The 27,933-nt window shown below is 33.4% G+C and overlaps 1 protein-coding gene across 3 annotated transcripts in view; it reads right to left on the bottom strand.

Moving 5' to 3' along the window:
- The window catches only part of PPIP5K2 (diphosphoinositol pentakisphosphate kinase 2), a 71,441-nt gene that overhangs the window by 23,184 nt on the left and 20,324 nt on the right, over positions 1-27,933 (bottom strand). For all 3 annotated transcript variants that reach the window (XM_045899547.3, XM_054513155.2, XM_054513164.2), the window contains 14 exons: positions 27,668-27,769; positions 26,462-26,548; positions 25,645-25,720; positions 25,454-25,563; positions 24,660-24,745; positions 22,174-22,299; positions 21,909-22,030; positions 21,471-21,653; positions 15,455-15,596; positions 14,465-14,688; positions 7,376-7,503; positions 6,710-6,824; positions 1,341-1,448; positions 1,133-1,249 (listed from right to left, as the gene is read on the bottom strand). In XM_045899547.3, the coding sequence (XP_045755503.1) occupies positions 1,133-1,249; positions 1,341-1,448; positions 6,710-6,824; positions 7,376-7,503; positions 14,465-14,688; positions 15,455-15,596; positions 21,471-21,653; positions 21,909-22,030; positions 22,174-22,299; positions 24,660-24,745; positions 25,454-25,563; positions 25,645-25,720; positions 26,462-26,548; positions 27,668-27,769 (1,726 nt within the window). The remainder of the gene's footprint in view (positions 1-1,132; positions 1,250-1,340; positions 1,449-6,709; positions 6,825-7,375; positions 7,504-14,464; positions 14,689-15,454; positions 15,597-21,470; positions 21,654-21,908; positions 22,031-22,173; positions 22,300-24,659; positions 24,746-25,453; positions 25,564-25,644; positions 25,721-26,461; positions 26,549-27,667; positions 27,770-27,933) is intronic.

The raw sequence follows: 27,933 nt of genomic DNA, 5'->3' as shown, positions 1-27,933 counted from the left end.
ATGCTGGTAGCACTTCATAAAAAAACATATCCAAATGGCCAATAAACATATGCAAATTGCTAATCCTTACTGGTCATGAGGATAATGTAAATCTAAACCATGACAAGATACCACTATATATCCTTCAAAATAGCTACATTAAAAACAATGATCATACCAAGCGCTGACAAGGATATGGCAGTATCTTTAGAAAACTATTTGACTGTATTTTCTAAACTTGAACTTATGCACCCTATGACCTAGCAATTTTACTCCTCGATGTATATCCAAAAGAAATGTGTACAAATGTTCACCAGAAGACTTGTACAAAAATGTTCATGAAAGCATTCATCTTCATAGCTTGAACTGGAAACAAATAAATAATCAAAGTAGAAGAGATGAATACATTGCACTGTATTTATTTATATTTATTGTTGCCATGTAATCCTACATGACAACAAAAATGAAGAACAGAATGGATAAATTTCATAAACATAATAAAGGAAAGAAGCCAAACCCACCCAAATCTCCCCAAAAGCATGTATTTTGTGATTTCACTTATAAAAAGTTCAAAAATAGGCATATTAAAACATGGTGCTAAAGTTCATAATAGTAGGTATCTTTGAAGAGAAGACAGGGAGGTTTTAATAGCGAGGGGCACAACTGGGTCTTTTGGAATGATGATATTATTCTACCCAAAACCTGGCTGGCTGTTTTATACTAGTGTTCATTCTGTAATACATCATTAAGCTATACACTTCTGATTTATCAATATGAATTATAATTTAGTAAAAAGTTTTACATTGAATACAAATTTAACTTTGTAAGGTTAGTGTAAGGATTAAAATAACAATAATTTGTTTACCATGCACTAGTCCTCAAGTAATACAACAACGAAAACCAGAACCAAAACTATAGTTAAGCATTCTAAATACTGGTCTTAAAAATACAAAAAAATCTAAATAAAATATAAAATTCTAGTATGCTTAGAAATGTTGTCTGCCCAAATCATACATAAAGAAATTTATACTGTCTTGCTACTTAGTAGTTGAGATAAAAATTGAAGTACATTAACAGGAAATTCTTATAGAAATCTTATGAGGCTCTAGAACTATAGTAACCAAACTCAGACTGAGAGTTTCATATTTATTACCTCTCTTGAAGCTGGTCTATATCCATAGCCAGATGGTAAATTTTTGTCTTCTTCACATCCTTTAGCTCCTGGACTAAAATGTAATTCAACATGAAAGCGTTCCTCTGAGGAAAGATCCTAAAAAATATTATAGAACATTTCCAAAATGAAAAACTACAGGCTATTTATTTACCTCTGATAATACACACAAATCTAAAACTCTTGTTACCTTGTTAGGATCCTCATAAAGCATGATTACAATCTGAGTCATGTAATTGAGTTCATTGACAACATTTAAGTAATCCATAGCTCGTTTCCACTGTTCATCTTTTGATTCCTGAACAAAAGGTATATGGTAAGCATTTTCTCATTTCACTTTACTTGAAAGTCACTTTATTTTCATTATGGTAGTTTATTTAGTCCTGAGTGATACCACACAAATAAGGTAAGTATGCATATGCTCAACCTTTCAAAAAACTCAACTATATTTAAGTCTTGATAAATTACTTATGTTTAGGTAAATTATTTTAAAAATCTCTTATCAGCAGTATTAGAAAGTCTAATGGTAACTTTTTAAATAGCTTCTATAAAGTAAAAATAAAAATCTCTTGAAATACAAACCCACAATTGTATTCAGAGGGTAAGGAGCAGTGAGTCATTAACCTTAAGTCTCAAAGTACCCACTGTGGAATCATGCTTCATAAACTGAATACTATCCTATAAAAGTAGAGCTATTTTTCCCAGTATCATATAGTCAATGTATGTAATACATGCTTATCAGTAAATATGCCTCGTTATACTGCAGTGGTATTTAAAATAATCAGCAGGAGGTGGCATATGTAAGTTCTATTAATCTTACCATCTCTTTCATTGCTCCTCCATCTTCATTTAGATAATCACTGGTCTTTAAACATATAATCATATAGCATCAGAACTGAAAGGGATCCTAGAGAACATGTACTACAAACATTCAAAGTAGAAAATTCTATCTGAAAAGGTAAAACTACTTAAAGTACAAAATCTACAGTCAATGGGCAACAGGGTCTACATCACAGATAACTTTCCTTCATTTCATATGTCATAAACTTTAGAAAAAAATGCATACAACAATTTTTTGCATACCGTAAGAGTATACCATATTTTGGACTTCATAAAATGTGTGTTGCTTTTAAAAATGAAATTTGACCCACAAAAGCCTAAACTTACAAGACCACATGTTGATTAGCTGTTAAAAAAACAAAACAAAACCCAAAACCAGCATGTATTCTTTTTCAAATTTAGACATTATATATCTCTAAGGAAGCATTCCCCTTTTGAAGTTTTTAGAAAAGTAAAGTTAAATATACATCATATAATTTGTATTCTTCTGTGTGTGCTTAGCATCATTTTAATAAATGACTATCCACACCTCTAAATGCCCTAATGCCAAGCCATTAAAGCAGCTACTCCCAACCTAAGCAACAATCCAGAGAAAAAACTGCATCTGTATGTCTGCCTGTGTATTTGGGGGAGGTATATGTGCAAAGATGTATATGCATTTTTTCAAAATTGGTAAGGGAAAATATTAGCATAGCATTTGAGTCTCAATGTGAATTACTATAAATAATGGATTTAATTTAAATACTAAAAATTTTCAATAGGTGAAAGGATGTATTAGATTTTGTGATCCTATACTAATAAGAATACAATCTAATAATCTCTAATTCAGTGTTGCAGTTATATGTTCTGCTAGGTCTGTTCTAATGAACATATGAAATTAATATTTAGTAGCATCTTCCTGAACACAATTAACATGCAAGAATCCATAAAAATATTTTTTTAATTAAGGCTTATTAAATATATTCCCTGAAATCTTACTTATAATCTTGTTTCCTTAACAAATACCTTTTGAAAAATTCTATTATGGAGAGCTAGATTTTACCCAGTTCACACTGAAAAATAAAAAATTTCAACTGGGGGGAGACTGAACAAGGTTTTACATATACTAGTTACAGGGTCTTATAAAGATAACATGAGCTGCAATAATGACTTACAGTTCAAATAAATTTATTTTTTATATTAGAAAATGGGACATCATATTGATATTAAAGACACTACATGTATTTACTAATGTGAAAAATAATTTTTTTGAAATCCTAGAAGCAGACTTTTAAAAGAATGGAATTGTTCAGCTTCTGTTTTAAAAATGTAGCTGAATGCAATATATATTCAACAAGCTCCAGTTCTACTACCACTATCCTAGTCCAAATTCTTTCTTCAGATCACTGCAAGAGAGCTTCCTAACTGGTTTTTTCGTATCTTCTCCAGACTATCTGCTGTCCACACAGCAACCAAAGCCATTTACTTCCCTACTTAAAAATGGCTTCCCAATCTCCTTAGGATTCTCAAGGCACTAGCTCTCTAATCTTATCTGTTGCCATTTCATCCATTGCTCACTATAATGCTCCATAGGCTTATTCTATTGGCTCCTGTATCTTCCATGCTTTTTCTACCTTCTAAATAAGTGTAAGAGAGTCAAAAAGGAACCATATAAGAGATGTAGTTCTCCTCCCCCAAAACAATTCCATCATTACTACTGGATATGTAAGTTCTTGACTTGCTAATTAAGCATCATTTTTTTAAATGATTTCTTTTATTAAAGCTCAACTAATGCACATATGTATGCAAAGGATATCACTTTGCTATTCCTTAATGGGACAAAGAAGAAACCGAAACAAGAGGGAAGAACATATGAATTAGAAAATGTGATGAGAACAGAGGGCTAAAATAACTTTAGGGTAACTTTAATATTAACTATTCATCAAGGCTAATACTAAAATTAAGAATCAAGAGATGTAACAAATCTTTATTATACATCCAACTGCCCTTTATTAAAAAGGTAAAACAAAACTGAATTTTCTTTTAAGAACCACTTTGTTAACAGATGTATATGGATGATTACACCAATATATACACAGAAAATTGAAGGAAAATTCTTATTTTTTGCTTTTTTAAAGATGGATGAAAATATACTTTTGATATATATTAGAGTGACATTGTATTCTAGGTAATCTATGGTTTAGGTGTACTGAGAAACAAGCTATTAAAATTTCTAAGTCTCTTTTGTAAATTCTCACTTCCATGGCCAATCCCTACAATGTCATGTTCTTTATCATTTCAAATGCAAACTCCCTGGGAATCTTATTACTAGCTACCGTCTTAGCTGTCATTAGTATGGTGGCTTCCTCTATACCTTTAACCCAAACCTCTATCCTCACATATGAACATAGTCAAGCTGTCTAAAACTGAACTCATTACTTTCCTTCTTAAGACCCGATCTTCCTCCCAAGTGTTACTTTTATCAGTGAATGGTAGGATCATCTACCAAATTATCTACATTAGAGATATGGGAATCTTTCTTGACTCTTTTCTTTCTCACTCTCCATACCTGTGAGCACTAGAAGGGTCTAGATGAGAGTGTTAGTAAAAGCCTAACAGGCTGGAGGAGGTTGTTGGTGAGGGATTATATAAAGGTAAGAAAAATGTTACTGGAAGCTACAGAAAAATGAACTCCTGCTACGTAGGGCATAAAGCATAGAAACACGAGCCTGTAGACAGTGGAAAATAAATAAAAAGTGTATCTAATGAACTAGCTCCGGAGATTTCTAGGACAAGTACTGAACATGTCACCAAGATTCTTCTCACTGCCTATGATAAACTAGGAGAAAGATAAGCTACAGGGAAATTGTCAATTATAAAGAAGCTTGCTGGGTCCAAAAATAAAACGGTTTCTCATTCCCAGCCTTTTTAGAGACCAAACAATGCTGTAATTAACAAGTGGCTTTTGAGAAGAAAGGAAACACAAGATTCTGCCATGAAAACATGGTGGGATTATAAAAACACTTGCTAAGACCTCCAAAAGATGTAATGAGGTGCTTCACAGATCTTCCAAAGAAACAAAAGACTTTCTCAGGATCTTAGGAGTATGTCTCTCAGAAGCTCAGTATTAAGCAGCAAGGATTGCTGAGTGCCATCCCTCAGTAACTACATAGGGAACCCAAGGTAGAAAATGGCTTATCCTTAAGAGATCTTTGGGTTTGATGTGTTTAATATAGTATATTCTAAATTACTACATTTTGTTTTGTTTTTTTTTTAAATTACATCACCCTCAACTAAAAATAAACAGACCTCTGGAACCCCAAACTTCTTTGGGCAGGAAGCAGGTTGAAGAAAACTACTCAACAGCAAACATGAGCTACTTTTTATTTTAAAGGAAGGATGACCCAGATGAAGCAATCAAGAACCCAAATTATGAAGCCATGAGCCATTGGAAACAACTGCCTGGCAGTACGACAGACCCCTAATTAAAGAATGGGCAACATGGACCTGGGCAGATTTCAAAATTGCTAGTGACTATAGTGACTACAGTGTACCTTCTGTTTTACCCTCTTTTGAAAAGTTTATTTACAGCAGTTACCTTATGCCTAACTCACCACTGTATATTGGGTATTAGAAGGATAGATAATTGGTTTCTTCAGTTCATAGGTCTCTGAATTAAGATCGAATGCTCTTGAGCACTCAAGGAGTTGTGTCCAAGGAGCCCCATCTAAATCTGGACTTGATTTAGATGAATAAACCTGGAATGTCAAGTTTATGATGTAATAAAATAAGATGGGTAATACTGGACAAGAGGTTAAGTGAATTTTGCATATGGAGAAATATGGACTGTGTAGCCAACAGACTATTGTGATGGATCTTATTTTCCAAAGATGGCCACAACAATGTATCTAATCACAAGTACTCATCTTACAATGTGACAGTGACATTCCACGCACGCAGTAATGTAGATCTATTTCCCCATCCCTTGAACCCGGATGAACCTCTGTGACTGCCTCAACCAATTCAGCTCAGTAGAAGTGATATGTTACTTCCTAAGTTAGATCATAAAAAGTCTTGCACTTGCACCTTGTTCCATTGTGAAACTCAATCTTGGAACTCAGCTACCAGGTTTTGAGGAAGCAAGCAGATTACACGAAGAGGCCTGATGTAGGTATTCTGGTCAACAATCCCAGGGGAAGTTCTAGCTGACATACAGCATCAAGCACCAGGCATGAGAGGAAAGCCTTGAGATGATTCAAGCCCCAACCACTGTCTAACTGCAACCTCATCAGAAACCCAAAGTGAAACTGCCTAAATATATCACAGTCAGTCCTTTAAACTGTGGGAGATAAAAATAAGTGTGGTTGTATCAAGCTAAATTTTGGTATGACTCATTACTAATAATAGATGAGAGGCACAATAGCCAGCCAAACACCAAGTTCTTTCTAATGCCTAAATAACTCAAACTCATCAGCTTCTCTTTATCTCATTACCACCAGCCTATAACATTACCTAAAATGCTTTGTGTTATTGTTTGCTTAAACTTCTCCAAAGGGAAGAGAACATGTCTTTATCCCCAACATCTAGCACAGTGCTTGGTATATAGTAGACCCTTGCTTGACAAATGATGACACATGATCAATTATTGAAATTGCACAGTAAAAACTGGTGCTAGTGATTTGATTACAAATTCAAGGAACCATATTTTTTAAGTAGGTTGGAATAACTTATTCTACTTACATTGCATAAGGCACCATAGCGAAGAATAGATAGTAAAGAATGTACATGACTTTCACTGGTAAAATATAACCTGGTACGGACATGACGTTCAGGAGACAGAACACCTCTGGAATACCTAAAGTTAGTAGCAGACAATGTTAGAACATAACCATCTAGTCAAACCTTAAGTATTGAAATTATTTTGTAAAATGGAATTTAATCTTACTAGAAGTAAAAGACCTAATAGGTAAATCTATCCCTCTTCCAACCACAATTGAGGAGTTATCTTCGGAGATATTCCTCTAACATGAAGATTAACTAGAACTAACTGGGACCTCTGAGATTAGTCAAAAAAGAGTTACTATTAGTCAGGCTCACAGTAAATAGGTCATTTTAACTCCTCTAATAGCAATGACAAAGGTCATAGCCCTAAAGAAGCTCACAGATATTTTATGCTGCTGAGTGATCCCATGTGAGAGATGACACCTATCCCCTTTCACCTCAGTTCTTCCTCAATCTGGAGCCCTAAAAAACCTTGGTTGGAAGTTACCTGTTAGGACTATCTGGGTAATCCTTACGACCACCATGCACTAAGTAATACATTCCTGATTTCTTCATAGGAACATTAGATTTGAAGTATGCAAAAACAGACACCTATAGACTTAAAATACCAGTACAGTCTCTTACACAGGGTGGAGTTTATTTACAGTGTCATCATCTTGTGTCCTCTGGAGGTCTGAGCGAATTTTTCTAACTAGAGGAGTACAGTAGCCTTTGGCAATCTCCAGTTTTTCAGCTTTAGTTATACCATATTCCTGAGCAGAAAATACATGGTATTAGAAAAAGAGTATAATGACAAAGTGCTCTAACAAATGCACTGCTTACTTAAAACATTCTAGTAAGAGACAAATATCTTGATTAAGCTTTTTTCTGAACATTGCAAATTTCTGAGTTTACATTTTTTGCAACTGCAAGTATACTATTCTAAAACTTTTAAGTATAATTGGAAAGATTTTTTTGGTAGAACTGAAAAAGCAAGTAGTTTCTGAAGACGGGAGGATGAATGAATGAATGTAATCTTTATAGACAGTAGTTCAACTCAATCATAAGGTTTCAAATGTAGAAACAATCCTAAAAGAAAGATGGATTAAGGGCACAAACACTAAAGCACAGAACAACAGTCAAACCTATGAAAAGAAATATAAATGAAACCATAAGATTTTGTTTATTTGAATGTCAGAGATTAAAAAGGCTAACAAATCATTTAAAAGCCTTTGGCTAATGCTTTGAAAGACTTACCTAGTGGTAAGCAAAAAATGTAATGAAATCATCAAATTTAATGACTTCAATAATCATAATTATGAGTTAATTAAACTTACAATGAGGAATTACAATATGAAGTGTAAAGAAAACATAATTGTAATAATAATTCTAATAAAAATTACAGTTCAAAGAAACAGATTAGAAAATGACCTGATGTGTAAAGAGAAAAAACTGTGATATGTGTGTAGATGGAAAAGAGGGAGAAAGAGGAAAGGAGAGGGTAGAAAGGAGTAGGGAATAAACAGGCATACCCTCCCTCTCCAAGTTCATTCTACGATACCTGAATTTAAAGACTATTTCCTGCTATCAGGTACTTCCCAAATAGCAAAAATTCTATATGGATAATAGAACTGAAAACTGTCAAATAAAGAAAAGGCTGACTGATTACAGATGGAAGGCCCATGAAAATAGAACTTCTTTACTGGTAACTGAAACTTGGTTGGTTCAATAGTCTTGCCAACATAGAAGACTGTGAATGGAGTATGCAAAAAAGACAATATATGTAATTGTGTATGTACAAATAAAAGGAAAATACTGGAACTAAAAATCATTAGGTGAAAATTTTTTTGTGTTGTTATTAGCAAGGTATGAGGAAACAGGTGCTCTCACACTCTGTTTACCTGGAAGAAAACTGGCAAAAGATTTCTGGAGCTACAAAAATGGTCTTGAGTACATGTAAAGACATGTGTAAAGATAGTGAAAGAAACAGAGTCCAGATTCCCAAATACGAAAAGTTGGTTAAATAATTATTACACCATACCATTAGCCATTAGAAAAAATGATGTACATATAGCTTTAATGATATGGAAAGAAGTTCTTGGTGCTAAGTGAAGGGAAAAAATCAGGTTGTAAAAGAGTATGCTTTTCCTGGTTCCATTTTTGCAAAGAATACATTTATATATGTATGAGAAAAATTGTATCTTCATGAATTTAAGAGAAAATCCTTTAAGAATTTTCTAAAACATTAAAATGTTTTTCTCTAATTGGTAATATCACAGTGACTTTTTTTTGCTATTTCTACATTTTCTAATTTTACACAAAGATATATTAATTTTGTAATAAAGAAATTTTTCCCTTTAACACATTGACATATTTTGTTCATCTGCCACCACCAACTAGGATCAAATAATTGTTAGATATCCCAGTTCTCATGTGTAATTACAATATTTCTGCCATAAATAGAACTAATTAAAATATCAGATGAGGCTATCTGAAAGCTTATTATGTGGTTATATTTAATTAGAGTATCAATGGACTTTATATGGCGAATGCTATTATAAACAATCCTCTGCATTTCACAATCCATAAGTAACTAAACAAATTGTCTTCAAACTTTGGTAAATGTGATCTCAGTTAGGAGAACCTTAATACCACATTTAGTCTTGAGAGGTTCTTTTCTATTGCCATAACATCATGACTATTTTAAAGTATCATTTTTAAGCCAGAGACTCTATTTGATGAAAATTGAGATTGGTTAAAAAGTGGAAAGCTAATTCTATCACAGCAAAAATATCTATAATAATTAAAATTAGTTTAACTGTTAAATAAAAGTAATAAACTATGTTATATTTAAGCTTAGCTACGATTAGAATTATATAATTCACACAGCATAGATATAAGAATTAATCAATTCAACGTAAGCACAGAAATACATTTTTAGAGGCATAACAACACTTTGAGGTACACCAGAGCATATACCCACTATCATAGTGAGTCTCTAAATCTAAATTAGCATATTCTAAACAAGTTAAATTTTTACATTATTTGACTGAATCATCAAGTCTCTAAGCTTGAAATATCCTTTATTTCCTTGAGAATTAAGTAGGCAAAATTTTCATTTTTTTCCATAAACTACAATTTCATTATAATTACCATAAATACATTTGTAATTTTTAGTTTGTTAAGTGACTGAAAATGCCTGCATTTTGTCCATAGTTCTGGATTTATGAAGGCGAAAGTAATAAAGCAAAATAATATTTACTGGACTGAATTCAACACTCCATTTAAAAAGAAGAAATCCCAAATTTCTGCTACAATAAGGAATATCAAACCAAAAAGTTAGGGAGGTAAACCCAAAGCTGTCCTCTCAAGTTATAATCTCAGAACTGCAGGAAAGCATATAAAAAAACCTCTGCTCTTAAAGTTATAACTTTCCAAAATGTAACTATAAATTTATCAAAAATAAGACTGATTCTTGTAAGCTTGGGCAAAATGTTGTCTGAAGAGTCCAAAGATTTCAAATAATTTATCCAAGAAAGAAATTTTAGAGATGTCTTCAAGTAAATTCTCAGACTGCTGAGATCTAACCTAACTGCATCCAAAGACAATTATTGTAATAAAGACTGAGAACAGTTGAGCATGACAAATTACTTTAAAAGATATAAATGATGTTTCAAATCTTTCCAGCCCATTCTCATTTTTACTGATTCTTCTAATTACAGCTTTGAAAAATCCATTATAAATATTTAAGTTACAAGGAGACGGTAAGAAGTTTCTTCAGTGATTTAAGCAATATACCTGAAATACATACATGATACATAGGAGAAATTAACATCTAAAACCTTATTAACATTTGAGTATCTTAAGCCCAACTCTTAGAAATCAACCTTTCATTCCCAATTCTAGAACTTTTAGTATACAGTACTGAGAAAGAAGAGACATGAGATTAAATAAGCCATGTAACAAAATAGACGTGATTATGCTAACAAATCATTTGTGTACTTAGCCACTGAGGTGCTAAGTTTAGATATACTGAAAGCCTACTCTGAAGAATGCATATAGCCACCCTAAATATTTAAGACTGTCTTATATTAAGTTTACCTGTTAAAAAGCATACTTTTAAATAATCATTGAAAGAATGAGTATAACTAATATGCACTGAGCCTGGACTAATGTCAAAGCAATCCAAAACAATGAAAAAAAAAAAAGTGGATCTTACTAATACTTCCAATGTAAACTAATTATATGGTTAGCAGAATTAACAGCAACCATTTCAAGGTGCCTGGGTGGCTCATTCAGTTAAGCATCTGCCTTCGGCTCAGGTCATGATCTCAGGGTCCTGCGATCAAGCCCCACGTTGGGCTCCCTGCTCAGTGGGGAGTATGTTTCTCCCTCTCCCTCTGTTCTCCCCCATCGCTCATGTGCTCTCTCTCAAATGAATAAAATCTTAAAAACAAACAAACCAGCAATCATTCTTCTTGGAATAGTTAATAAGAAAAATTTGAATAAACTTTCTTTCCTGAATTTCATAACAAAGATGAGTCTGACTCAGTAACTTCAGTTATAATCAAATCAGCATTAGCTCAATGACTGTCTATACATTGCTGCTAAAACTGAGTTATGCAGAATTTAGTGTGTTCACTCTGATGATAATCTTAAAATATCTTACCTGTTATAAAACTTTTTATTCTGTAAAATTAAATTTATTTTTATTTTTTTATTATGTTCTGTTAATCACCATACATTACATCACTAGTTTTTGATGTAGTGTTCCATGATTCATTATTTGTGTATAACACCCAGTGCTCCATTCAGTACATGCCTTCTTTAATACCCATCACCAGGCTAATGCATCCCCCCACCCCCCTCCCCTCTAGAACCCTCAGTTTGTTTCTCAGAGTCCATAGTCTCTCATGGTTTGTCTCCCCCGCCGCCGACTTCCCCCCCTTCATTTTTCCCTTCCCGCTATCTTTTTTTTTTTTACATATAATGTATTATTTGTTGTACCTCTTTTTTTAAGATTTTTTTTTATTTATTTCAGAGAGAGAGAGAGCGTGCACATGTGCCTGTGGGAAGGGACAAAGGGAGAGGGAGACAAGTAGACTCCCCACTGACTGATCAATGAGTCCAATGCAGAACTTGATCCCAGGACCTTGAGATCATGACCCGAGCTGAAATCCAGAGTTGGATGCAAAACCGATTGAGCTACCTAGGTGCCCCTAAATTTCTCTTTTGCAGAATAAAAGCTCTCTTCCATTTAGTAAAAAGAAGTCAGATAATAATTCCTTGTTTGCTAAGTCAGTGTTTCCTAAGAGGCCCAAAGATATATTCTTGATATGTGAGATATTTTTATCTTCTTTTTTAAGAATTCATTTCGCATGTTTATAGCAGCAATGTCCACAATAGCCAAACTGTGGAAAGAGCCAAGATGTCCATCGACAGATGAATGGATAAAGATGTGGTATATTGGGGCGCCTGGGTGGCTCAGTTGGTTAAGCGACTGCCTTCGGCTCAGGTCATGATCCTGGAGTCCTGGGATCGAGTCCCGCATCCGGCTCCCTGCTTGGCAGGGAGTCTGCTTCTCCCTCTGACCCTCCTCCCTCTCATGCTCTCTGTCTCTCATTCTCTCTGTCTCAAATAAATAAATAAAATCTTTAAAAAAAAAAAAGAAGATGTGGTATATATATATACAATGGAATATTATGCAGCCATCAAAAGGAATTAGATCTTGCCATTTGCAATGACGTGGATGGAACTGGAGGGTATTATGTTGAGTGAAATAAGTCAAACAGAGAAAGACATGTATCATATGATCTCACTGATATGAGGAATTCTTAATTGCAGGAAACAAACTGAGGGTTGCTGGAGTGGGGGGTGGGGTGGGAGGGATGGGGTGACTGGGTGATAGACACTGGGGAGGGTATGTGCTCTGGTAAGCGCTGTGAATTGTGCAAGACTGTTGAATCTCAGATCTATACCTCTGAAACAAATAATGCAATATATGTTAAGGAAAAAAAAAAGAAGAAGAAGAAGGTAGCGGGAGGGGAAGAATGAAGCGGGGGAAATCGGAGGGGTAGACGAACCAGGAGAGACGATGGACTCTGAAAAACAAACTGAGGGTTCTAGATGGGAGGGGGGTGGCAGGATGGGTTAGCCTGGTGGTGGGTATTGAGGAGGGCACATTCTGCATGGAGCACTGGGTGTTATGCACAAACAATGAATCATGGAACACTTCATCTAAAACTAATGATGTAATGTATGGGGATTAACATAAGAATAAAAAAAAAAGGTGAAAGAATTCATTTCGCAAATCACTGAATCATACAATATACCTAAGATTGTCTATATTATACATCTGACCAAACAAGTAAGCAGTGTTCTCTCAGGCTGAAAGAATAAGCTAATCTTTAACATGTACACAAATAATTATAGGTAAGTTGTGTACTGTCTGAATTCCCAGTTTTTCAAAGTTTGTAGTTTTTCCTGAACTTTGTGTGAAAATTAAGGGACACTGATACTATTTAAACCATTTTTTTTTTTTAAAGATTTTATTTATTTATTTGAGACAGAGAGAATGAGAGACAGGGAGCATGAGAGGGAGGAGGGTCAGAGGGAGAAGCAGACTCCCTGCCGAGCAGGGAGCCGGATGCGGGACTCGATCCCGGGACTCCAGGATCATGACCTGAGCCGAAGGCAGCCGCTCAACCGACTGAGCCACCCAGGCGCCCTATTTAAACCATTTTTATATGTATTATTAAGTAAGGCTCTTTTTGTTCAGCATCTTCATATTTTTCATGTATTCCATTTTTTCCCTGCTATTTAACTTTGGTTCATAGGTGGAATGTCTGATCTACTCCAATCTTTAGTCACTGAGCTGAAAACAGATCCCAAATTTTGGAGAAATTGAGGGACACCTGGGGGGCTCAGTCAGGTAAGTGTCCAACTCTGGATTTCAGCTCAGGGAATCTGGAACCATTTTCTGCTAACATATCTCACTTGTCTTGTCATTTGTCTCTTTATTATCAATCTGATTCTCTGCCTAATTAATTTCAATTATTTGAATTCTGGTTACACCTTTATTTTTATTCTCCTATAAATGAAAAGACCCATGACTTGCACCCTTCCAATAACAACTTACACTTCAACCTCTAAATAATTTTTTAAGGGGTGCCTGGGTAACAATTAAGTGCCCAGCTCTTGATTTTGGCTCAGGTCATGATCTCAGGGTTGTGAGATCAAGCCCCACGTCAAGTTCTGCACTGGGCGTGAAGCCTGCTTAAGATTCTCTCTCTCTCCCTCTGCCCCTCCCTCCCTGCTCTCTCTCAGAAAAAAAATTTTTTTTCAAAATACTTGCAAACTTTACATTGGGCCACAGCTACCTTTTTCTCCCACTCGTCACATACTTCCATAGCACAGAATTGGTAGGTAAATAATAAGTAGCCAATAAATATTTCAGTGATTTATTCTGTTCTGTCTTCAGTTGTCTTGTTAGTATATTATTGTTCTTTAGGAGTATCAATCCTTAAATTTTAAAGTCACTATAATCAAACTATTAGAAAATCAAGTAATGATTTAATATAATAAAAAGCTTAAAATATAAATTCATAATTACTTTCCTTTTAAAATTTATGGATTTTATAGGGAGATGAAAATCAACTGTCTTTTATCCAGTGATAGACATTTTAAAAGAATCTACAAAACACTATAAGAAAACTGATTCCTAGATTTACTTACCTGAGGGATAACAATATCTGCTAATGCCTTCGAAAGCCTATATAATTCCATTGTATTTTCTAATTTCAAGGAACCATTATGCTGGACATCATATTTTATACAGTCATATATGTCAGGGATTTTACTAATGTCGTATCTTCCATTCTTTGTCTTAAAGTCTTTCTCCAACTTGGACCATCTACGTAGCATAAGCTCTAATGTTTCACTATGGTAAAGCTGAATATCTAAAACAACATAACATATTTAGCATATTAAACTTAGAATCAGATTAAGGGTATATACAAAAAGTTGATAATTAGAAACTTTTTTTAAATGTCAGAGGTAAAACTGTTAAGAAGGTAGGGAATGTTATCATAGTCATATGCCATTAGCAACCATATATTCTGTAGACCTAAATAAAAGATATAAATAATTGGTTTAGGACTTGGGTTTATAAAAGACCTTCCCATATGTTACACACTTCAATCATCAAAAGAAAAAGAACAACAAGTGTAACAAAACTCTTTTAGGCTATTTTCAATTCTGAATTTTAAGTATTAGTCTTTTCTTACTAGATTCACAGAACTAACAGAATGGACAGTCTTTAGCAGAAAGGAGCCCTACAAATTAAACATTTTAAGGGATTTATTTTTACCAGTAAGAATCCTAGATTTCAAAGTTGCCCAAGTTACAACAAGGCTAATCTCAGAGTTAGAGCCCAGATCATCTTCTTATTGCTTGTTTCTTATTATGCTGCCTATTTGCTGCTTAACTATATGGCAATGCTACAGAACTATTCAAATAATAATATTTTATTATCTTTTTCATGCTATCATAGAGAAAAGAAACCATAACCTAGCTATTATTCTTCTCCTGGATGTATGTTAACCCATAACTAGAATAGTATGAGGCTTAATTTCTTAAGATTGATACATCTTATTTTAAAATGTTTATAGTATTTGGATAATAATTTTCATTTGTTTCACGTTCCAAGGAACACATAATATTTACCTGATGATTTGGGATCTTCCATTCGATGTCTGATTTGAGAAGTCAAGCTCTGTATCAAGGAATAAACTTTGTCACAGGTCTTCACAGGATTTTTAATTAAATGCATTGATTTGATAAGAGAAATGCTTCCAGATGGAGTAAGCTACAAATGAGGAAAGTGTAAATATTACATCTAGTTATGCCTAATTGTCCAAGAGAACAATATAAAAAGTTTTCCAATAGCTGGAGAACAATTCCATATCATAAATTAAGATGATGCCCAAAATAGTAATAAGATCAAGAAGGAAGTAAAAATCTCAGGATTTCATGTTTAAAAAGTAGTAAAGATTAGTTATCGTTAGATTACTCACAGAGAAAATTTAGCAGAAGTACTCTAACTTATAGTGACAAACTGCTGACTCAGTATGGTTCTAACCATTCAACATATATTTACATGCAATAACCCTAATTGCTGAATTTCTATATTGTATACCTGAAACTAATAAAATACTATTAACTATATTTGAATTAAAAAAGAAAAGAACATAAAAATAAAACAACACCTGAAAAATGAGGAAACTTCTGTGTTCAAAAAGATAAAACACTAAAAATAAAAAAATGCAAATGACTGAAAAATAACAAATTAAATATTAAAATAGCAAAAAGAAATTTTAAAATTGAAAAATACACTGGCTGAATTAAAAGCACATTAAATACAGCCAAAGATAAATTTAGTAAATTGGAAGACTGGTGAGAAAATTTTATCCATAATAAAGCATAGAGACCAAAGGATGAAAAAATTTTTTTAAAATGATAAGAGAAGAGAAATTTTTTTTTTAAAGATTTTATTTATTTATTTGACAGAGAGAGAGATAGCGAGAGAGGGAACACAAGCAGGGGGAGTGGGAGAGGGAGAAGCAGGCTTCCCGCTGAGCAGGGAGCCTGATGCGGGGCTCGATCCCAGGACCCCGGGATCATGACCCAAGCCGAAGGCAGACACTTAACAACTGAGCCACCCAGGCGCCCCGAGAAATTTTTAACAAACATGTATTTAGAGACCCAGAAGAAGGTAACAAATGCTACATTAAAGACAAAAATCAAAACCATAAAAACAACTTCCCAAAACTGAAACCACAGATCCAAGAATCCTAATCTACTAGCAGAATCAGTTTAAAAAAACAATCTACATCTAAACATACAACAGAAAAACTGCTGAAAATCAAAAGTAAAAATGTTAAAAGTGGCCAGAAGGAGTTATAAATAAATAAATAAATAAATAAATAAATAAATAAATAGGACTATCTTCAAAGGTATAACAATAAGATCAACAACTGACTTCTCAAGAGAAACACTGGAAGCTAGAAGAGAGTGTAACAGTATCTTCAATGCAATGAAAGAAAATAAATTCTATCCTAGAACTCTATAACCCAGTGAAAATATCCTATAGAGTCAAGTTGAGGGGCACCTGGGTGGCTCAGTTGGTTAAATGTCCAACTCTTGATTTCAGCTCAGGTCATGATCTCAGGGTTGCGAGATTGAGCCCCACGGCAGGCTCTAATGCTGGGTGTGGAGGCTGCTTAAGATTCTCCCTCTTCTTCTGCCCCTCCCCTCACCCTCCCTTCCTTTAAAAAAAAAAAAAAGTAAAGTTGAAATAAAAACATCTTCAGACAGAAAAGCATTCACCATCAGTAGACCAATAGAATTAATATAGTTGTTCAGACAGGAGGTAAATGCTCTTAAATGGAAACTATGGACTTCAGAAAGAATAAAAAGTAATTTAAAGGGCAAATGAGGGGCACGTGGTGGCTTTCAGCTCCGTTCCTGATCTCAGGGTCTTGAGTTCAAGCCTCTCATTGGGCTCCACGCTGGGCATGGAGCTTACTAAAACAAAATATAACAAAACAAAAAAACAAAAAAGGGCAAATTAATGGATAAATCTAAATAAAAACTCCCTGCATAAAATAATAATAAAAATGACATTGTACAGTTTAAAAGATACAAAATTAAAATAAACAATATTAAGAGCATAAAAGTTGCAGGCTATGCAAATGTTACAAGGATTTTAAGGCTTGCTGTTAAATATATGGTTTCAGGACTAGCAGGCATTGGCATGAACTGGAAGCTTATTGAAAGCAGAATCCTAGTCCCCATCCCAGATATGAGAAATCAGAATCTGCATTCTTAACAAGACTTCCGATGATTCTTATGCAAGTTAACATTTGAATAGTATTTTTCTAGAGTCGTTGCATTGTCCAGGAAGAGTAAGAGCACTATGTATATAAACATTTGACTTTAAGAAGTTATAGAAGCCTACTATTATCTCTGGGGTAATGACAAACAAAAAATAAAATAAAATATAATTTTTAAGCTAACAGAGAAATAAGTAAGTAAAAAGTACCAATTTCAACAACAGAAGAGAGAAAAATTATAAAGGCAGTATAAATATAAAGCCCTTGAAAATATAGTGGATTCATATATAAATTTGTCAATAATTTATATTGTAAATAAAACTGCCCTAAAGATTTTCATAATACATTTAAAAAAGCCCAGTTATATGCGGATTGTAATAGATACACCTAAAAATGTAATTTCAAAAAGTCTGAAAGTAAAAAGGTAAAAAAGATGTACAATGCAAAACCAAGTAAGAGGGGGAAAAACTGTTGTTGCTATATTAACCTCAAACTTTCAAGCAAAAAGTACTGATGGAAATATATCGTTTCTAAATTTGTATCTATCTAATAACACGGCATCAAATATGTAAAGCAAAGATTAAGAGAACTACAAAGACAAGGAAAATCCACAACTAGAGTGGGAAATTTTCACACACAACAGTGAAGAAAGAAAAAACAAAAAAATTCAGGAACAATTTTTTTTTTTTTACTAAGATGGTATAAAGTTAGAAATAAAGTTTAACTCAAAATGCCATAGGTTTTGAAATTCTAAAAAAAACCCTCTGATTAATCTATGATCAAAGAAGAAATCACAAAGGAAATCAGAAAATATCCCAAACTGCACAAACCTCAAAATTTATGCATGCAGTCATAAAGGGAAATTTATAGCCTAAAGTCTGTATTTTAGAGAAGACTGAATATTCATGAGTTAATAAGCACACAGCTAGTAACACGAGGTTACAGAAGTAGAAGAAATACAATATTAAACAAATTTAGTCAAATGGAAAACAAGTGCATAATAAAGAGGACCCACAAATTTAAGATACTTCTTTGAAAGGACTAATAAAATGCATCAACCATAGTTAAAATGATCAAGAGAAAAAAAGTACAATGTTATGAAACAAAAAGCAACATCTCTACAGATCCTGCAGACGTTACAAAGAATTTAAGGAGGATATGATAAACTTCTACAAGAATGTAATTTAATACTGACACAAAACGTAGTAACTGAAAATTACTAATTACTCTGGAATCCATGATTACAATGATTACATGATTTCCCACAAAGAAAATCCCCATAGGATTTACTAGTAAATTTTATAAAACATTTAATTAAAGATATGTACACAAACTCCTTCCCCAAAATAGGACTCCCTAATTTTATGAGACTAGCATAATTCTGATATTGAAACCAGAGCAAGACATAAGAATAAAAATGTGAAGGTCAACCTGACTCATGAACACAGCTGTAAAACTCCTAACCAAAAAATAGTAAACCCAAACCAGTGAGATATATTAACAACAACAATAACAAAATATATACATATACATATAAAAGTTGAGTTTATTCTAGGAACCAAGATAGCTTTACATCCCCCCCAAAAAATCATACGATACAAGAGATAAAAAGGAAATAATGATAAAATTCACTAACTTTTCATTTAGCAAAACAGGAACAAAATGGAATTTCCTTATTTTGAAAAGAATAGCTATTAAAAAAAACTACAGAAAACATTTAGTGGGTAAATCTTAAAAGCTTTCTTTGAGAACGTGGACAAGAAAAGATATGCCACTTCTATTTAACACTGTTTTCAAGCTGCTAGTTACTGAAGACAAGAAAAAAAATAATAAACAAGATCCAAAAGGAAGGAAAAAAACCTGGATGCATTTAAAGGATAAAGAAAAATCTACAGATAAATTATTAAACTAATAAATAAGCTCAATAGGGTTGATGCATATAAAGTCAATATTAAGAAGCTATTTCTATATAGCAATAATCAGAGAATAAAATTTTTAGAGGTACTATTTACAACAGCATTAAAAAATATATTAAAAGATATACATTTTCAGAAACTACAGATTCAATCCATGTAAATCAATACTGCAACAGGATTTTTGACAGCTTATTTTAAAATTTATATGGGAATGCAAGAAAAGCCAAGAAAAACTTGAAGAAGGAACCATGTAGGACTTGGGTGATCTTGTATTCAGTGGCACAGGATCAAGAAAAGAATATAGTATAGAAATAGACCACACATATATATATATTATAAAGATGGTACCACAAAGTAGAGGGAAAAGGACAGTCTTTCAGTATATGGTGCTGAAGATCATACATAAGAATATTTTATGACCTCTAATTAGAGGGGAATGGTAGATACAGGCATCCAGTTATTGAATGAGCAAGTCATGGGGATAAACGGTACAGCACAGGGAATATAGTCCATGGTATTTTAATAGCGTTGTGTGGTGACAGATGGTGGCTACCCTGTGCTGAGCACGGCACAACATATAGTCTTGTCTGTCTACTCACTGTGTTGTATACTTGATACTAATAAAACGTGTGTCAATTATGTTTCAATAATTAAAAAAAAGATATTAGACTACATAAAAAAATGCACAGAGCATAAAGGAAAAAATTAAACTTGGAATTCATGAAAAATAAGAACCTCTGCTTATTAAAAGACATCATGAAGGCTCAGAGTAGGTGGCAGGATTTAGAATACATATAAAAAAGGGCTCATATCCAAAATAATTTAAGAACTTCTACCACTCACTAAGAAAAATACAGACAAGCAGTAGAAAAAAAGGACAAGAGACTTGAAGAGAAGGCCTCATGAAAGGATATCTGAATGGTCAAAAAATATTAAAACCACACTGAGCTACCATTACACATCCACCTTCAGAATGGCCAAAACCAAATAGTCTGAGAATATCAAGAATACCAAGAATAGAGACTACGTAGAATAATTATTATTCTGCTGGATTTCTGGTAGAAGTGTAGGTTGGTTCAATGAATTTGGGAAACAGTTTGACATTACCTACTCATACTGAAACATAAGCATACTGTGGGTCACAACAATTCCAGTCGTAGAATATCCAAGAGAATGTATGCTCACATGCACTAGTAGATACACAATGACAGTCATAACAGTACTAATCGTAAGAGCACAAAACCGTAACAATGATACAAGAATCTATATAAATTATAGCATATTCATAAAATACAACGTGGGTCATCAAACTATGGCCTGGAGGCCAAATGTGGCCTGTGGCATAGCCCATGAGCCAAGAATGGTTTTTATTTTTTTAAAAGGTGGGTTGAAAACAAAAAGAATGTGCAACAAGAGACCAAATGTGACCCACAAAGCCTAAAATATACGATCTGGTCTTTTACAAAAAAAGTTTGCCAATCCCTAAAATAAAATACTACATAGAAGTGATTACTGATTAACTATGGAAATTCTCAAAAATATGGATGAACGTCACAAACATGATATTGAGCAAAAGAAGCCAAACATAAAAGAAAACCTACTCTATTGTATGAAAGTTTAGAAAACAGCCCAAACGGAGACTGCAGCAGTTAGGGATGCATACTTAGCCAAATAAGTTTCTTGATATGAGAAGAATACAAAAAAGAGCACTAATAATAAGTCAGGATAGTAACTAATTCTAGGAGATTGGGAAGGAGTTGCCATTGAGAAGGGGCACACAGGGGTCAGAGGTGTCCCAATGGTCTATTTCTGTATCTTGATGGTGGCTATAGGAGTATTTGCTTTATAATACGATAGGCTCTAAGTTTGTTTTACATACATTTCTGTATGTGCATGATAGTTCACAAGGTAAAAGAGTTTGCTAAGACCCACCTTCTCATAGTCTTCAGCAGTAAAGTCTCTATCTTTCTGAAGTATTTCATGAAGTCTTGCTTTCACACGTTGCTGACAACTGCTCAAGGAGTCACTGTCACTATCCAAAAGGCCATTCATATTTGCACTTTTTACCATCTGAACAAGAATGGGTGTAAGCTCTCCTTCTAGAGCTAAGAGCCCCTAAACATATTGGATAAAGCCAATACAGATTTTAAAATTAGTATGCAAATTAATAGAAAGCATTTTAATATTTACTTTGTTACATGCCAAATTTCGCAAGGTATAAGCTAACTATTTGCAATAAACTTGGTTAATACAGCCCATCACCATTTCAGGGCTCGAGTTTGAAATTTCAAATTTGGGATTTTTAAACATCGCCTTAGCAAAAAGTCTTCAATGACATTCCTAGCAATTCTAAGAAACGTTTACTTGTACCTTTGCAAAAGCAGCTGCAGTCATCTGGACTCGTCCCTCATCAGAGGCATATATTTTGAGGTCATGTCGGTAGGTACTATGTAATCTCAGTAAACCACAGCCAGGAAATCCTGCATAATCTCCTGAAAATAAATACTCAAATCACTTAAGCTATATTTTTGTCTCACTATATTTCTATAAACTATTTAGTAACATTGCAAAATAAACGAAGATTTGAAAACATAATGCACAGATTTAACCAAATTAAAGAAGTGCCAAGATTTACCTTGACCTCCAGGATACATACACCTGAAAGCTCTTCCAAGTTCTTCAGCCTGGACCCTGCCTGCAGGAGTTAGTTCTCCTCCCCATTTTAGAACCAAAAGTAAGGATGGTTCTTCTCTTCGGCTGTCTAAGACACACGTGAATGGAGAGAGGCAAATGTCAAGTTTATTTTTTCTCATTTTTTTTTTAAAGATTTTATTTATTTATTTGACAGAGAGAGAGGGACACAGCAAGAGAGGGAACACAAGCAGGGGGAGTGGGAGAGGGAGAAGCAGACTCCCCGCTGAGCAGGGAGCCCGATGCAGGGCTCAATCCCAGGACCCTGGGATCATGACCTGAGCCGAAGGCAGACACTCAACGACTGAGCCACCCAGGTGCCCCACGTTTGTTTCTTTTAAAGAGACGTATTTCAAGATTAATTTTTTTCTTTGTTCTATCTTCTGCAGTGGAATATAGCTTTTATGTAAATTATTTTGTTCCTTTGAACATACCTATCTTTGTAGGCTTTTGCTTCTGTCAGGAACACCCTTCGCTCCTTCTGTTAAAATCTTACTAAAATTTCAAAATCTCTTCCATACGTTACGAAGAAGCCTCTTTCTCAGTTTTCTGAAAGAAATATTGTTTCTACCTTCCCTGGTCTCATAGTGACATGACACCAATAGTATTTGCCCAATATATTTAATTTAGTTGTGCTAGCGATGTTAGATTAAGAGCTCCTTGACCAAAGGATCAAGATCTTGTCTTTGTATCAAAAGTCTCACATAAAAGGTAATGTTAGCTGAAGTGAAGGTGTATACATTTTTATGATGAGGAATCAATGATTTGCATAATTTTTAGGAAGGCATGAGATGAGAAAGCCTGAAATTCATTATAATTTAAATTTATGAATTATATATATAATAAAATGTAGCCAAGAGCAGCTTTTTAAATTTGGAATTGTGCAATCTCTTTGTGTTCCCGACCAAAGATTTTCTCAGATATTAAGGGAAGTTCCACAAGCAAATGAGTTTCTATGCTTAATTTATCTGCCCTTTATCATGTCCTAAGATCTGTACTGAGCTACAGAAACAAAGGTAATTTAAAAATAAGCAATAAGGGGTGCCTGGGTGGCTCAATCAGTTTGGCATCTGCCTTCAGCTCAGGTCATGATCCCAGGGTCCTAGGATCTAGCCCCCTCTAGCCCCTGGGATCTAGCTATGTCTCCCCTCTCTCTCAAATAAATGAATAAAATCTTTAAAAAAAAAAAATTAAAATAAATAAATTAAAAAAATAAAAATAAGCAATAGAAGTGCTAAAAAACTTAATGATGATTCATTAAAAGTGATAGAAATCAACCTTTTTCCTGGGACTAGACAGTAGTTGTATGTGCTTTATTATGCAGGCCAATATTAATTTATGGAAGGACAATTAATTAACAGACTTTTTCAATCAATTCAATTATTTATTGAATGTTTTTTATCACGAACATTAAAATATAAGAAATTAATCTGTATTGCTATTAATCACAAGTGTGACAAAACAGCAACATGTCAAATTTTAAAATACATTTATAAAGATCAACATAATCCAACTTGTGCTTGCATTTAAGACAATCATTACTTCAATTTATGCCACTATAAATAATGACATTGTGAATATCCCCAAAGATCAATCTTTCCCTGAATATATGACCACTTCCTTGGGATAGATTCTTCTAAGTAGAATTAAGATAGAAGCATATGAACATTTTCTGAAGTTTCTAATATATATTGCCAAATGACTTTACAAAGAGTTACATCAATTTATACTCCTCCCAATAAACTGAAATCTGCTCACACTGCATTCTCATCAACATTCCTTACCATCAATCTGACAAAAGAATAAAACAAGAAAATACTTTGCTAGTGTGTTAGGCAAAAGTAGTTACTACTACTATTATCATTATTTTATTGGGCATCTACATTTCTCTATGAAATGGCTTCTCCAGCCCCTGCCCATTTTTCTTTTAAAAGGTAAATGAATTTATGGAGTTTTATGCTGACTACTTTAGGAGATGGACCTGACCTTCTTTAAATGCCTATTCCAACTTTTTCAGTGGAGGAAAATAGCTATATTAGAAACATGTTTATTATGTATTTTTTCAGTCTTTTTGTACTTTTTGAGTTTTCTTCCTGTATACTCTGCCCTCTTTTACCAAAAGAGGAAGAAAGGGGTCCATTAAGTAACATGTAGTTATAAATAAACTTTCTGAAACAATCCCAGAGTAAAAGGGAAGTCCTAAGCAGTTTCTAAAACAATAAAATCTATCCTTTATTCAAAGGATCAAGAATAAAATCTATCCTTTATTTAAAGGACTGAAGAGAAAGTTGACAAAACTCTACTTTATTTTTCCTTTATTCAGCATGTCAGTCCCTAAATTATTACACAGAAGAGGGTCCAAAGGTAGTAAAATCAGTAGTTAAGTCCCTACACATAATTAAAACACAAGAGGCATTAATAGTGATATACCTTCTTCTTCACTAGATGTTTTAGGACAACCATGAGGGAGGTAAGTTAATTGGACTTTACGATTTATTCCAGAAAAATGGCCATACCTGAAAAACAAAATGACAAGCAGAACAATTTTTAGTAAGTATTCAATGCAACCTCCTAAAGAAAAACTAAAATCCATCTAGAGAAAACCTAAATCTACATATTAATGTGCCCTTCTATTTTTAATTAATTGATGAATTCTCTAACATATCCTAGCAGAAAATCTCTGTACCATAGGTACTCACTCATTCTAATCACACCAAAAATGAAAATACAAAAAATTTCTCTACAAAACTTAGACAATTTTGAAGAGATGACAAAGTATAGAAATTTAAAAAAATAAATGTATGGGTATCTAAAAAATTAAAGGAAATAAGATTCTAAGGGGTTAAATATATAAAGCTTATAATTGGAATACCGGTGTTATCAATTTCACTTGATTAAAACATAGTTCAAAATTGTTTTTTAATTAAACAGCATTTAATCAGTGGTCCTGTTAGTAATTTGGCTTTCATCCTAAGTAGTATTTCATAAAATATCCAAATTCTTCTCATCCCAAAATGAAAAGTAAAACTAAAACAATAACCTTCAAAACAACCATCTGTTTTCTCACTGTACCAATAAAAATCTCACTAGACTTTCACTAATTTCTCTTCAGCTTCAGCAATAAAGTGCAAAAAGATCAAACTGTGAAGGAAATTTAACAAACTCATACATTAAAAAAAGAACACTGTAAAAATAAAAGTTAAGAGTTTCAGAAAGATTCTCACATTTCCAATACAGTCTTAAGTTGTTCAAGTTTTGACTTGTTTTCTTCAATTTCAGAATCATTATTTTGCCCCAGCTCCATAAGAAGTTGTCGGGCAATGTCCAGCACTTCCTATAAAATAATAAAGAACTGAATTTTTATGTAACTTTGTCATTAGCAATTTAAAACCAACAAGAAATAAAATGCACTTGCCTGTAACTGTTTTGGCTTTTTGAGTTTTAATTTCCCAGATTTGTATCCATCACACTTTTCAAAAAGATCAAAAAATCTTATAAAAAAAGACAGCACAGTTAGTTCCTTGCAATAATTAGTATTAACACTATACACTTACACAAATCACTTATAAATGAAGATACGGGACTCAGATCTATGGATTTCAAATACTGTGTGTCCTCTTTCACTATAGAAGGTTGCTCCTCCACTGAGTGATAAAAGTTACTATTCTCCTGAGCACATGAAACTAACAATCATTAGATCATTTTTAAAAGTTTTTCTCATGATGGAAACTGAGTATATGACTGTAATACTAAGTATCATATTCTCTGAAGTCACTGCATACATATACATATTAAAAAATGTTTCAACACATATTGATTGACTCAGGTTTTTAAATTTTATTGTTTCCAAATCAAATACTGAAGAGAAAAAAGATAAACTTCCATTCTACTAATTTCTTCTAGAAGGTTGAGAGGTTAAAGACTCATAGAAAGCAATGAAGAGAATGACAAACCAAGATTAAACACAACATCTAAGGATGTTTATGCCTTTACAACAGTAAATGAAAGCCAGATCAGATGGACAATAATTGATGGATATTACCATAATAATTTTCAAATGCTGATACATACAATTATTTTACATGGATTTTGTTTGCATCCAGTGGTTTAAATTAATGGCCAAGAAATGGGAAAACAGTTTTTCTATATGATGTATTAATCAAATCAGGTAATCACCTATCATAAATCTTAAATTATCTCCTGAGTGTTAAATTATTCCCCCTAAAACATACTTTTGATGCCTCACTTCCATTTTCATTTTTTGTTTTGGTGTTCGATCCCCATGACGTATCACAGCTATGACACATCTAAGTTCCATCCTAAAATAAAAAAAAAGTTCTCAATTTTCTAACAAAGATTTCTGTTATATAATTGAGACTAATACAACATCTCATTATTTGTTTAGAGCCATCTTTTACCATTTCGAGGTCTTTCGCATGAAGAACAGTACTTGTAACAACCAGTTGATTTTATCAAATTCAATCTTAAGATTTTAAGAAGCTGGAGGGGAAGTAATATTAAGCTATATATCAGCTTCCTCTCTAGAGATGGCTATACTCACACTGGGATAAAAGTAAACAAATGGCAATCCTGGAACTTCATTAACTACTTGCCCTGTAGCATAGATCATTACAGACTGAGATTTCATTAAATCAAAGCAAAATAAAGCTTTACTTTATAGCTGCTGTATTTATTGTGACCTCGTAAGAACAGAACAAGTATTTCAAACTCAAATTACGAGAAGATAATAATGTCTTAGAAAGAAGGCTAGGGTATACTTTAGTGTATGCCAAACTGTAAGCCACAGCATATAACCCTGCAGGATTTACCCCCCAAAATTTTATGTTAAATAGTTTAGAATACTGGTTTAAAAACATAATTAATTTCTTTTGTCCTCCCACCCCAACCAGGACTTCTCAGAATTTTTAACACGCTAAATGTAAACGTCTAAGCTATAAATATGAAGCATTTCGTCAACTCACTTGAGTAGCAGGTGAGTTTCAAGCAGTAATTTTCACTAGTAGAATGTTATTAGACACTTTGGCAATATTGGTCTAATTAATTTACCTCAAGACATACCTGTATATTTTTTCTTTACACACTCAGAATACAGAAGTTGTATGACCACGGATTATGAACCTTTAAGTGATATACCTGTTGGCACCTCCTTTATTTTTATGACTTAATTCAATAGTTCTATAACTAAGCATTTTCCAGGACTGTTTTTCCAGAATTTTTTTTTTAACAATATAAAAGATTTTTAGTCTAGGTGGACCCCACAAAAGCATATAACCTATTTCTCCATCTGCCAAGTGAATCATATGAAAACATACACAGTAAAGTGTCCAATAATCATTCAGAAATTTAATCTCTATTGTAATAGCAGAGACCGATGTACAAAACCCAAGGAATTTCTAAAGGAAAATATTCAAACTTACATAGTTCCAGATGTAGTTGGTACAATTGGGATATCTTCAGCTTCTAAGGGTATTGACCAGGGGATATGAAATTGTGGAGCAAGTTCTCGCATTACAATATTGCTTTGATACAAAAAGAAAAAAGTAGAAATTAGTTCATTTTAAGACAAAACTCAGTACTCAATGACTAACGACACAGAATCATAAAAGGTCAAACTAGTGATTCTGTGATTATAGCACATAAAAAGTAACTCAAAGAATCAATCCTGATTTTAAAAAATTATATT

This window comes from Mirounga angustirostris, unplaced genomic scaffold (genome assembly GCF_029215605.1).
Source record: "Mirounga angustirostris isolate CCGP_5_RB_7025 unplaced genomic scaffold, mMirAng1.0.hap1 SCAF_7, whole genome shotgun sequence".
NCBI classification, from domain to species: domain Eukaryota; kingdom Metazoa; phylum Chordata; class Mammalia; order Carnivora; family Phocidae; genus Mirounga; species Mirounga angustirostris.
Note: the sequence above shows the minus strand (reverse complement) of the source record. Positions and strands in the feature narration are given on the sequence as shown.